The sequence below is a fragment of the Dromiciops gliroides genome, chromosome 2 (genome assembly GCF_019393635.1).
Source record: "Dromiciops gliroides isolate mDroGli1 chromosome 2, mDroGli1.pri, whole genome shotgun sequence".
NCBI lineage: Eukaryota > Metazoa > Chordata > Mammalia > Microbiotheria > Microbiotheriidae > Dromiciops > Dromiciops gliroides.
In genome coordinates, this window is record NC_057862.1 from 63,589,170 (window position 1) to 63,603,351 (window position 14,182).

Sequence of the window (14,182 nt, forward strand, 5' to 3'; positions counted from 1 at the left end):
GCGAACATACTCTTGTCCACTGCTGGAATGACAGCCTTGCTATTGAGCAGCCATTTACGGTGGAAGGCACAGGCAGGCAACAGACATTTATTAAGCACTTACTATGTACGAGGCACTCTTGTAGATAAACTCTGGGGATACAAAGACAAGCAAAAAGATAGTCCCTGCCTTCAAGAAGTAGTTTGCAAAAGCACTTCACATTAATCCTCACAACAGGAGTGTGGTAGGGGCTATTCTGATTCTCATTTAATAGCTGGGAAAACTTGAGGCTGACAGGATTAAGTGATTTGCCTAGGGTCACATAGCTAGTAATTGTTTCAGCCAGTATTTGAAGTCAGGTCTTCCTGACTTCAAGAAATGATCTGGCAGTGTTTTCCAGGTTCCGTTGGAAGGAGGAAAGCCTGGAGTGACTATTGCTGTTTTTTTTTTGTGTGTGTGGGGCAATGAGGGTTAAGTGACTTGCCTAGGGTCACACAGCTAGTAAGTATCAAGTATCTGAGGCTGGATTTGACCTCAGGTCCTCCTGAATCCAGGGCCGGTGCTCTATCCACTGCACCACATAGCTGCCCCTGTCACTATTGCAATAATCTAGGTGTAATTGCTCATGGCCCAGACTATTATGGTGGTATAGAACCTACTTGACTTAGTAACTTGATGATATCATGGATAAGGGGAAGAGAATAGTCAAAGATGATTCAGAGAGTTCCAAGCTGAGGTGATTGAGAGAGTGATAAAAGGAGAAGTCATCTTCCACTAAACAGGAACCTGTTAAACCTGTTGGGTAGATAGAAAAAGGACCGGGGATTTAGTGAGCCTTAGGTGTTGGACAGCACCCATATTCATGTCTGGCACCTCTGTTTGACTCATAGGGCAGTTTTGATTGGAGCCATGGCCAAAGGGGAAGGAAATGCCAGATTCTTGGTCATATCCCTTTTGCTGTTGAGGTTAAATGAGATAATGTATGTAAAGTTCTTTGGAAACCTTAAAATACTTTGTCAGTGGATGTTATTGTCTAATGACAATGTGTACCCCATTCCTTTTTTTTTTTTTTTGTGGTAGTTCTTTGTGAGATAGTGAACTATCTGGGGTTAGAGGTGCTAAGGTAGCGGCTTAGATGTAGAGATTCCTGCGTAGGGTAGAAGCCTGGGATATATGATCTAGTTCTGAAACTCTGGGCATTTCTGTAGTACACATTAAGATGATACACATACATAGTCACTGATGGAGAATGGATGTTCCTCAACTACTTTAGCAAGGCATTTCAAATATGAAGTGGCTCGGTGACCATACTTTGGTGTTAGGGTGGGCAGTAGCATGGTATAGGGAAAGCACTGCACTTGAAATCTGGGGAGACCTGGGTTTGAATTCTGCTACCAAGGCTTACTAGCTGTCTGACCTCTAATGGGTAAGTCACTATACCTGTAAATGGGAGCAATACGATCAGTAGCACCTTCCTCACTGGGCTTTTGTGAGGATTAGATAAGACAATGTACAGGATATAAAAGTTTGTCACATAAATGTCAGCTTTTATTTTTTCTTATGGTCATCTTTGGGCAGCTAGGAGAGAGCGCCAGGCCTGGAATCAGGAAGACTCATCTTCGTGAGTCCAAATCTGGCCTCAGATACTTGTTGTGTGAGCCTGGGCAAGTCATTTTAAGCTGTTGGCCCCAGTTTCCTCACCTGCAAAATGAGCTGGAGAAAGAAATGGCAAAAAAACCCCAGTGGGGTCACAGAGGGTCAGACAGGACTGAACAACAAAGGGTCATCTTTGGAAAGCTGTATTAAAAGTATTAGGGAGGGGTGGCTAGGTGGCACAGTGGATAGAGAACCGGCCCTGGAGTCAGGAGTACCTGAGTTCAAATTCGGCCTCAGACACTTAACACTTACTAGCTTTGTGACCCTGGGCAAGTCACTTAACCCCAATTGCCTCACTAAAAAAAAAAAAAGTATTAGGGAGCTGGCAATTATAGTAAAGTATGAACACATACTAAATTGTAGGGTTTGGTTTTAAGCAGGATTATATTGGAGATCCCAGTGATAGAATTGACTAATGATAGATTTAACTAAAGTCTCCCAAGGGTTGCCTCTAGGTTTCATTTCTCTTTTTCTGTTTTGGGCGTAGGTTTCCGGCCACACTCACTGTCTGTGGAACAGCCAGACCTTCAACACCATTGGTTTTGGGTTTATATTGGGTGAAGAACCAGATAGTGTCATCGCCCCAAAGAACAGAGAAATTTATGGAAGCCAGATAGGAGAGAATTACCGGGGACAGCATGGCTGTAGTAGAGAGAGGGCCAGTTTGGAATCAGGAAAACCTGCCCCTTACACATCCTATCTTTATGGCTGTGGGTTGTAAACTACTCAAAGCTCCCGTCAGCCAACTCTTTAAGGAAGGAACATTTGCATCAGAAGCCCCTGTAGTCTATACCTGTGAGAGAGAGAGAGAGGAGACACAAGTACAAAAGAGAGCAAGATTGGCTAAGGAGGAAGGGACGGCCCATTCAACAAACCTAACCAAGGTTGTAAAGCAGTAGTAATGTACTGCACTGCTGAGTACCACAGGATCATAGGTCAAGGCTTGGAAGAGACCTCTTAAGCCTGTCTAGTCCAGTTGTCTTCTCTTGCAGCTGAGGAAACCCAAGATCAAAGGAGATCAAGTAGGACTTGCCCAGGAGCAAGCTCAGAGTGGGGTTTGAACTAAGATCCCATGATTCCTAAATTGAGCATGTCCTTTCCCTTTCCATTGTACTGCAATCTATCTGTAGGAGGTTTGAAACTATTTTGTGGCTTTTGTTAAATTTTTTTTCCCCCCACACTTAACTGACCCTTGGGACCAAGACAAAGAATGAGTTAGGAAGAGATTAGGTTCTAAATTCTCTGGAACTGTGTAAAATTTGAGGTTAATTAAAAAAAAATTTTAAAAATCCTACAGCCTGATTGCTCTGAGTATTACCTTGCAGCAATGAGATAAATATCAAAGACAGAAGAAGGCTGGCTTTTTGGGTAGTTCCATTGTGAACTTGAGATCAAGGGGATGCTGGGAACATATTTTTACTTACTGGCTGCAAAAGGACTTCTGAGAGAGGACTTTTATCGTGATTTGTATTAAATTGATGTCACAGTAGCAACCACTTAAATTCATTAACCTTCATGCATTTGCCGGCTTGCTGTCCTCAGAAATGTGCTGGCTACAGAATGATTAGTTTTCAGGGCTAGATCAGTACCCATATAAAACATTGCGGACTGAAAGGTGACCTTCCTTCTCTTGTCTTTACCACAGATATAAACTATTTTAAAAGATGAGGGGCAGTTGAGTGCACTGAGTAGCCAGGACAGGTCTTGCTGGCAAGGAAAAAATAAGCTTCATACCTCACAGAGCGCTCCTTTTTTTTTTTTTTCTTTTTCCCTCTTAAAGGACATTTTCCATAGAGCTTACTTGTCCCTCTTGGGATATGTCCCTGAATTTTAATTGGAGGGGCTGGTACTAAATAAATAGGCCAGAAAAGTAGCCCTTCAGGGCTCATTTGGGAATCTGTGTTACTTTATATTTGGTCAGTCATCATACTGACAGATGTTATCTTTTGCTCATAATTGACCAGATCTTGGCTGCAAGACTCCTTTGTTTCACAACATAACAAAACAACCACCTTTTTTCCCCCTTTCCCTTTTGGACCCTGTGGTTTCATTAAAGGTTCACTCTTTTGCTCTCAGGGGCTATTTTTGCATAAACCTTATTCTGAGAATGGAAGGAAATCTGCCGACCTTTCTTTCCCTTCCTGCATCTATTTCAGGACCTTGAGGATGCTACTCAGATACTTCTCCCACCATCCAGATTGTGGCTTCTTCCTGATTTAGGAGATAAGTCATTGAGAGTTGCTGTGCCTGAAAAATTCATTAGCCAGCCTGGGGATGAGCATCTCTGACGTTAGGATCAAAGCTTTGGCTTTGGAAGGGATCCCTGAGGTCCCTCCTTCTATTGATGAGGAACTGGCCTCTAAAGAGGTTAAAATAACCTGCCCAAGGTCACACAGGTAATCAGCATAAGAGGTGGGATTCAGACTCGGGTCTTCTGAATCCAGGGCCACTATTCTTTCCATTATATTGCCTTGTTAGTCCTCAGATCTCAGACATGTAGGCTTTAAATGGGCCCAGACTCATCTTTTCAGATTGTTAGGGCTTGTCAGCGCTTGCCTTTTGGAGGGCTGAGGGTCACCTCCTTGCTGGAATGAGGCATCAGGGTAGGACTTTGAGGAAGTGGGACTATCTTTATTATTTTCTCTAATAATGGCTTGTGTTACATATATAGCCCTTTATAGTTATGAAGGAGCTCTTTACTCTTCCTATGACTTCTTTTGATGCTCTTTCACAACAGCCCTCTTGGGGTGTGGAAGGAGGCTCCATCTGGTATCGGGCCAGAAAGTGGAACCAGCCTTTTTGTAAATTGTCTTTACAGATTCAGGTGTGGTCCTTGTTACCACAGTCGCCATCCCACTTGAGAATGTTGAAGTTCAGGCTGCTTTTCTGTTCTGGTTACTGCTTTCCTTCTCTTATCCTCATTTATATGACACTTCCCATAGTTCTGATATTAGGGGAGGGGAATGATTGATTAAGTCTTGAAGCACAGGGATGAGGAGCTGCCCTCTATCAATGGATATCCCTCCTCTGTCCCCAAGTTCATTCCTGAGTGAGCAGAAGTCAGTGGTTTGTATACCTTTTCCAAAACTGGCATTCTAGGCATAGCGCACACTTAAGCTGTACAGAATACTTTGTAGCTGTTATCTCTTGGGATGCTCACAACAACCCTTGGAGATAGGGGCTCTTGTGTCCATTATGCAGCTGTGCTGACTGAGCCCAAGGAAATCATAGTAGAATCCCAGTCTGGAGTTGTTTTGGTCTTTTTGATGGTCAGATAAGAAATCCAGCTCATCCTGCTGGGCATGTTTTCAAAGCTTCAAATATCTTCTTCACTTGCTGAGGCCTGGAGATCAGGCAGGTGGTTCCCTTACATGATGTGGCATACAACTGTGGAGGATTACACGGGAGTTTTTGATTTCATTGAGTTTTTGTTGAGATTTCCTTTTTTTTTTTGTTTTTGGCGGGGCAATGGGGGTTAAGTGACTTGCCCAAGGTCACACAGCTAGTAAGTGTCAAGGGTCTGAGGCCGGATTTGAACTCAGGTACTCCTGAATCCAGGGCCGGTGTTTTATCCACTGCGCCACCTAGCTGCCCCGAGATTTCCTTTTGGAGTGAGGGCTCTACAAAGTAGCCATCCCACTTGAGAGGTCTGATGGCCCCAGCAGCTGCAGAAGGTGGTGGTTTTGCCCAAGGTCACATAGACAGTAAGTATCTAAGGTATGATTTGAACTCTTCCCATCTGGGAATCCAGGGCTCTTTCTGCTGGGTCATTCTGGTTCTATTCCACACACGTAGGCATTTTATTACATCTTGTCAGGCATGTTTGTGTTCTTTGTTTTGGCTTCTCTGTTTTCGCTGTTCTTCTTATTAAGTCCATTTTCCCCTCCTCTCTAATCCCTGCCTGCCTTTATCAAATGGCACTATATCTCTGTAACAAGGTCCCTTATTCAGAGCCTTCTTGATGGTCAATTCGTTTGACCGTGTGATATCTTCTAGGGCTTTTACTTTTTGTTTGTTTTAAACATTAGAAAGTCAGCTGTTTGCCCAAAGGCTTTACAGAGCCCAATTTAGAGCTTACTGTGAGATAGAGAGGGACACTCTGGGGCCATCCTAGACTAGGTCCTGTCAGATCCTCTAAGCAGCCTGAACTGACCTTGTATATTATTAAGGGCCAAATCCCTGAACTGTTTTTTGTTTGTGTTTTTTACCCTCGGTAAAGTGCATCTAACATTCCTCCATCCAAACTTCCAGGTGTAGCTCAAACTATATTAAAATGTAATTGGAAAATATTTGACAAAAATAAATCAAAAGCACAACATAGATAATGTTAATTTGTGGTTTTCTAAGTCAATATGCCACCCTCAGGGATCTGTTATTATTTTAATTTTACCACACTGATCTAGTACATTATAATGCTCAACATTTTACAGATGAAGGGAACTGAAACTTAAAAGAGGTCAAACGATGTCTTCTCTGTCAGAGCCAAGCTTGAATTCAATCTCCTGGATGCCAAGAACTCTGTTCTTTCTTCTGCTTTACCAAATAACCTAACTTGGCCTTGAATACTTACGTAATCCAGAAAACACTGAGAAGCTTATTTTCTCTTTGATGTATTTTAGTTGATGTTGCTTGTTTTTATATCTTCAGTTCTGAATATACCCCATTATATATGTATATATGTGTGTATACATATACATATGTGTTTACATAGTTACATAATATATACATATACACATATATAGCATACTACCTGGCAAGTGAGGTTTGATAACTAAGTGTAAAGAAAAAGGAGGGAAATAGGTCAGCAAAAACTCCAACATATCAATTAAGCCTCCTAGTCCCCAACTTCTGCAAAGAAGGGAAGTAGGTGCATTTTCTCAACTTTTTTCTTGGGCCAAGTACTTGTTCATTAACATTACACAGGATTCAATTTTTTATTGTTGCTCTTTCTGTTTATATTGTTGTAACTTATGTTTTGGACAGCCAGGTGGTGCGGTGGATAGAGCACTGGGCTTGGAACCAGAAAGACTCTTCTCCATGAGTTCAAATTTGACCTCAGACACTTACTAGCTATGTTTCCCTGAGCAAGTCATGTAGGCCTATTTGTCTCAGTTTCCTCATCTGTATAATGAGCTGGAGAAGGAAATGGCAAATCAATCCAGCATCTTTGCCAAGAAAACCCCAAATGAGGTCACAGAGAGTTGGGGGGGGGAGGGTGTTCTGTTATTGAAGCAGGCTTGTGGCAGAGGACTTGAGGAAGAACCAGACCAGGCTGGAACTCTAGGCTAAATAGGCTTTTTTCTTAACTTTCTGAACTCCATGGGAATATCTGTATGCTTTAATAAATGTTTAATGCCCAAGGAATGGTGCTAAAGCTTCTAATTTAAGGTGACCACAATTTAGATTTTAAACATCACACTTATTAGCTTTTCTTTTTCTTTCTTTTTTCTTCTTTTTCTTTCTTTTTTCTTTTTCTTTTTTTTTCTCTCTCTCTTTTTTTTCTTATTAGCTTTTTGCATGAGGTGGTATGTCATAGTGGAGAGAATGTTGGCTTTGGATTCAGGAAGACCTAGTTTCAGATTTTACCTTTGACACTTTTTATTGGGGTGACCTTGGACCAGTAGGCCTCTTAGTGCATCAGCAATTGCCTAGGATTCCAGTATTAACTCTTAGGTTGTACTTGTGTTTTGACTGCTCTGCTATTGAGTGTTCCCAAACTGAACTCTGAGTTGTTACAGACCACATCCACTAAAGTACTACCTTTGAGTCATCTTGATAGAGGTGTGATTCTGGGTTGAAAAAAACAGTATCACATGCTCCTGGTAATGGACTGTATATCTCCCTAAGTTTGGTGAGAGTCTTGCTTTGTACGTTATCTGCAGTTTTTGTCCCTAGAGGGAACTTCTGTTTAGACCAGTGAAATTTCAGGTCTTTGAAGTATTGAAATATGTTTGCTCAGTTCATCTTTATCATTCTGCACTGTTGGATGAAGAATTGACTGTTTTTGGCATAAGGGCACTTAAAATGCCTGTTGCTGAGAGAGAATATAAGGTCTAGAACTAGCATGACTCAATTTTTTTAAAACATTACCAGTAGTCTGACTTGCCATGAATTCAAGAGGAATTTTTCCGTAGTTACCCCAAAGAATTTCTTCAGGCTGCACCCCTATGTTTCTGTGGTGATACACACACACACACACACACACACACACACACACACACACACGCACGCACGCACACACACGCGCACTCGCATACACACACATATATATGTGTATATATATATATATATTTTTTGCTTTGGTGGTGGCGGCTGTCTCCTACTCTACATAGGTCCCACCCCTCTTCTCCACTTGTAAATGTTTACCTGAGGTGTCCTTTTGAACCTTTCTCCCTTTATCTTGCTTAGGTGGTAGGCCAGAAATGAATGAGTGGGATTATTTATTTATATGAGACCTGCCCTTGAAGACTTCATGAAGCTCTTTCATAGTTCTGAAGTAGGACTTGGCTCATTTGGCAACTTAAGGCACCTTCTTTGTTTTCCCCAAATTAATCCAAGAAACATTATTAAGCACGTATATATATTGCATGTGAGAGAATTGTCATGGTTAAGGGAAGCGTCACTCATTTGTTGGCATTGAGGTAGCCTTCAAGGATTCTGTGGAGAAAGAGGTAAACCTTTTTTTTTTTTTTTTTTTGGTGAGGCAATTGGGGTTAAGTGACTTGCCCAGGGTCACACAGCTAGTAAGTGTTAAGTGTCTGAGGCCGGATTTGAACTCAGGTCCTCCTGACTCCAGGGCCGGTGCTCTAACCACTACACTACACCTACTACACCTGCCCTGAAAGAGGTAAACCTCATATAATGCTCCTGGATGTGATACAGAAGAACGTCTGCATATATAAATAGAAATGTGTGTGTGTATACACATATATGTGTATATATATATGATAGACACATGTATATATTATCTATACAGCAATATGATATATATGTGTGCATACACGCATACACACACATGTATATATACACACATGTCTATATATGTATACACACATACATATATACACACAGAGACAGCTGTTTATCAGTTCTTTTTTCTGGATGCAGATAGCATCTTCCTTCAAAAAGTTATCCCAAGGTTCTGTTCTGGCCACTCATTGCTGAGTTAGAAAACTGGTCCTACTCTCGAAGTTTAAGGGTTGTACAACTAGTAAATTTCTGAGTTTTTTTTTAAAAGAAATTGATTTTATTACAAGGCAAATAAATACTGTGCATGTTTGTTTTGTAAAGACTCTCTATGTAGGAACAGTAGGCATCAAATCTTCCCAACAGCATGAAAACACACAGACTCCATTGTGGTTGGATTTGTATTTGGTGCCGTTGATAGGGTTACAAAAGAAATACAGTTATCCCTCCCACATTTCAACTTTCCCCATCCAGGTTTCAATATATCTCGGGTTGGCATAAGAAGTTAAATGGGAATTTATTTTTGAGTTTTGGGAAGGCCATGGATGACATACAGGGCAACAGATGACGTAGAGCCCATAACCAAATATTTGACCCAAGTTTTACAGTAAGATACTGTAAATACCCCATAAAAATATTCAGACTTATCTGGTATGGAGAGAGGGCCAAAAAATTTTACGTGGATTTTCCAGATCCCGAGGGTGCTGTTCCCTTAACCCCTGCCATATGGAAAGGATAACTGTAGATACGATGCTTGGCTCTTGGATCTCTTAAGAAGACCCACAGAGGGAAGCACTGTCATGGAATTCCATGAATGTTGAGCTGGGAGTCTGGAGATCTGAATTGTCGTTCCAACTCCAGCTCTGTATGACCCTGGGCAAGGCTCTGGGCCTCGATGTTCTCACCTGTAAAATGAAGTGGCTAGACTGCACTATCTTTAGGATTCCCTTCAAGTAACAACATGCTGTAATCCTTAGTTGATGGCTAATATATAGTAGTTGCTGAGTTATAAAAGTAATCCAGTGGATAGTCACTCTTTAATCTGAGCTTTTTTTTTGTTTGTTTTTTGAGAAGTGAGTTCTAAGCTCATTTTACAAGTTGGTAAAAGACATGGGTTTCAAAGGCTGATAGATTCAGAGCTGTAAAGGGCCCTTTCCAACCTTTTCATTTTATAAACGAGGAAACTGAGGCCTATGGATCAATAAGAAGGCAAATGTATGTGAGGGGTGGGAGCACTAGGGAGAGAAAACATTCCAAATCATAGATTTAGAAGGAATCTTTCAGGCTAGCTAGTCTAGTCCCCTTTATTTTACAGATGAAATTGAAACCTAGAGGGGTTAAGTAATTCCCCTCTCCCCCAAATCACGCAGGTAAAATAAATAGCTGAGCTAAGATTTGAACCCAGGTCTTCTGATTCTTATCACCAGTGCTCTTGGTATAGTCAGAGGCACATATGTAAGAATTAGCAAGTGACTTGTCTAAAGACACATGGGAAACAAGTAGTTGAGCTGGGATTTGAACTCAGGTCTTCTACCACAGTTAGGTGGCCCAGTGGATAGAACATCAGGCCCTAGAGTCAGGAAATTGCCTCTTCCTGAGTTCAAATCTAGCCTCAGACAAGTACTTGCTGGGTGACTCTAGGAAAGTCATTGAAGTCTGTTTGCCTCAGTTTCCTTATCTGTAAAATGAACCAGAGAAGGAAGTGGCAAACCACTCCAGTATCCTTGCCAAGAAAACCCCAAAAGGGGTCATGAAAAGTCAGACATGACTGAAAGTAATGACAGCAAGTGTTCTGCTCCAGTTAATGAAGACAGTTAATTATTTCTTAATCCTTGTTCCTTTTGGAAAGCCACCTTGGAATCTGTTTCCCCCATACTTGTGTCTGATATTGGTAGGGAGCCAGTGCCCAGATTGGCATGCTTTCCCCCTTCCCCAATCTGTTAACAACTTCAGTAAATTCACACAATTGAACCATTTCCTTCATTTTAATTTCATGGAGTGACTCACTGGCTAGCTGGTGGTGAGTTTCTATTTACTATTTTGGGCTCACCTTTGACCTCCTGGGAATTAGGGGAAGTGGACTCAGGGTTTGGGCGTTAGATACTTCTGTAATGTAATTTGTTAACTCATGTATTCTTCTTTCTGTGTAGGCCCTGTTTGCCAGAAGATGCACTATTACAGATATTCTAATGCTGAAGTCAGCTGTTGGTACAAGTATCTTCTGTTCAGCTACAACATTGTCTTCTGGGTGAGTGTAAGAGGAGTCTGGTGGGGCCTCACTTCTCACTTCTCTGAGGCTCTCACAGCAATAGCTGGAGTTGAGGGCCCCAGAGGAAGTGTTGATTAAACTGGGGGTTTGGCCCAGAGTGTAGAGAATGCATACTTCACATCTTTCAGACTGGAAGGGAAGGTTGGAAGTAGCTCTTTTAAAGGTTCAGGAAATGCCTTCAAGAGGCCACATGGTGACTTCTGTCTTCAATATTCACACTTCCCATCTGGACTGGAAAGTGGGGGAAAGAAGAGGGGAAATTCATTAGAGAATTGCTTCATTTTTCTAAGCCTCCATTCTTCTACAAATAGCTCTTGACAACCTTTGTTGATATTTCAGTGCTTTTAATAGTAAGTACTTAGGGGGCTAAGATAGTGAAAATGGGGTGTGTTAAGGAATTTGGATGTTGTAAAGGATTGAATTTGGGTATCGACGAAGGTATATTATGAGCTGAGGGGGACCTTTGACCCTGGAGAAAATGGAACCCCACTCTCCTTCATTCTACCCTCTGTTCCCAGAGTTACCTTACCCTCCCTACAGTACCCCCATATATGTGGTATTCAGTGTCATGGAATTAGAGGATGGTGTATTGAGAAAGCCCTGTATTTGGAGTCAGAAAACCTGGGTTGGAATCATATCTCTAACTTTTAACTTCCTTCCGAGACCCTAGGAAAGTCAGCTAAGATCTGTTGTCCTCCATTTCCTCACCTTTACAAATGGGAGGGTTGGACTAGATCAGCCTGAAGGTCTCTTCCCATTCTAAATTGATATATAAGCTGCTTCAACCACCAGAGCTATCCTGCCTCCTGACATCAAAAACAGTATTTTTGACCCTTAAACACGGACTACTCTTCTGGGAGCAGGAAATAATTTCAAACTTGAGAACACGACTAGTCCACTGTTGAATGGGTGTAGCATTTAAAAAGAAATGTTTTCCCGGCAGTGCCTCCTGAGATGGTGGGGCTGTAATCTCAAAATTACAGTGCTTTGACATCTCAGTGGTAATTAAAGAAACCACACCACCCACCACCATGTTTTAGTGTGATTTCCATGGGTGGTTGACACTTAGATCAGACCAGGGAGCCTTGGCCTTCTGTTCTTTCAGCAGCATCCCCTCCATAGAATTCATGCTGCCTGATGCAGTTTTTAAAAAGTTCATCTTCTTCAACCCTGGCTGCATACATATTTCCTGTCCCCCTGAAGAATCCTAGTCATCTGTTTTCTAAGGCTTTGAAGCTATTTTTCCTCCTTTTCTTTTCATGTGATCTCTTGGCTCCTTGAGTCTTGTACTAGGTTTACCAGTAGCACATTTGAAGCACCAGATTTAGATAGCAAAAGTTCATTACTCTGAAATTATAGCAGGTCTGGTTGGTGATTGGAGGTGGCTGCAGTGTTATCAGTGTTCTGCAGGATTGGTAATGTGTTTGACTGAGAGTTAATCATTTTTTAAGTTAGCATGCAATGTTAGCACTCAAAAGTGAAGGAATAACAGAGCTTTGGAAATGACATTATTGAGAGGGATGGCCTCCTCTGACTAGAGACAATGAGGGCAACAGTCCTGTTTAGGTTCATGATGGTCTGTTGTCCTAATCTGTGGGAATATAGAGCAAGGGGCTGAGTGGATTTCCTGTACTGGGCAGGAATTAGTGTTGACAAGGAGCAAGACTGGCATTGCAGATGCTGGGGAAAGTGCACTGGGTTCAGAGTCAGAGACCTTGTGTTCAAATTTGGGCTTATAAAACTAAGCCTTAACATGTATAACCTATATCTGATTGCTTACTGCCTTAGGGAGGGGGTAGGGAAGGAGGCATAGAATTTGGAACTCAAAACTTTAAATAAAAATGTTTATTATTATTTTAATAGAATTTTATTTTTTTCCAGTTATATGTAAAGATAGTTTTCAACATTAATTTTTATGAGAATTTGAATTTCAAATTTTTCTCCCTCTCTCTCTTTCTTCCCCCTTCCTCAAGACAGCAAGCAATCTGATATAGGTTATATATGTACAATCACATTAAACATATTTCCACATTCGTCATGTTGTGAAAGAAGAATCAGAACAAAAGGGGAAAACCTCAAAAAAGAAAAAAACCACAAAAAGTAAAAATAGTATGGTTCAATCTTCATTGAGATTCCATAGTTCTTTTTCTGTATGTGGAGAACATTTTCCATCATGAATCCGTTGGAATTGTCTTAGATCATTGTATTGTTGAGAAGAGCTAAGTCTTTCACAGCTGGTCATCACACAATGTTGCTGTTATTGTGTATGATGTTCTCCTGGTTCTGCTAATTTCACTCAGCATCAGTCCACTTAAGTCTTTCCAGGTTTTTCTGAAATCTGCCTGATCATAATTTCTTTTAGCACAATAATATTCCATTACACAATAATATTCCTATACCACAACTTGTTCAGCCATTCCCCAGTTGATGGGCATCCCCTCAGTTTCCAATTCTTTGCCACTACAGAGCTGCTAGAAATATTTTTGTACATGTAGGTCCTTTTCCCTTTTTATGATCTCTTTTTGGGATATAGACCTAGTAGTAGCATTGCTAGGTCAAAAGGTATGCACAGCCCTATAGCTCTGGGCCAAATTGTTCTCCAGAATGGTTGGGTCAGTTCACAATTCCATTATCAGTGCATTAGTATTCCAGTTTTCCCACATTCTCTCCAAAAATGTTTATTATTATTATTATTATTGGTGAGGCAATTGGGGTTAAGTGACTTGCCCAGGGTCACACAGCCAGTAAGTGTTAAGTGTCTGAGGCCAGATTTGAACTCAGGTCCTCCTGATTCCAGGGCCGGTGCTCTATCCACTGTGCCATATAGCTGCCCCCAATGTTTATTATTATTAAAAAATAAATAAGTAAACTAAGCCTTAGTTTCCTTCTCTATAAAATGAGTGAAACTAGATGGCTTCTGAGGTTTCTTCTACCTCTTGATTGAAGAACCTAGAATGTCCTCTGAGTTCCTAAAATTCCAGCCCCATATCTATGAATCTGTTATCATCTTAAGAAAGAGAGGCATGATTAGAGGTAGTAGAAAGAGCCACAGATTTGGACTCTTGAATTCAAGTCTTAGACTTGGGTACTAAACTAGCTATATGAGCTTGGCTTACTTAGTATTGCTAGGCCTTGGTTTCTTCACCTACAAAATGGGGATAATCACTGTATTTTGTTACAGGGTAATTCCAGGGTTCTGCTGGAGCTAGCTCTAACTGAAGATCGATTTTTAAATTTTCAGCATGAGCATTTATTTATACTCTGGAAATCAGGAAATGTTACAAATTATGGTTTAATTTACTCTTTTATTGA

At 41.1% G+C, this 14,182-nt stretch overlaps 1 protein-coding gene across 2 annotated transcripts in view; it reads left to right on the forward strand.

Moving 5' to 3' along the window:
• TSPAN14 (tetraspanin 14) overlaps positions 1-14,182 on the forward strand; it is a 90,442-nt gene that overhangs the window by 38,568 nt on the left and 37,692 nt on the right. For both annotated transcript variants that reach the window (XM_043987359.1, XM_043987358.1), the window contains one exon: positions 10,752-10,849. In XM_043987359.1, coding sequence (XP_043843294.1) covers positions 10,769-10,849 — 81 coding nt within the window. In that variant the 5' untranslated portion in view covers positions 10,752-10,768. The remainder of the gene's footprint in view (positions 1-10,751; positions 10,850-14,182) is intronic.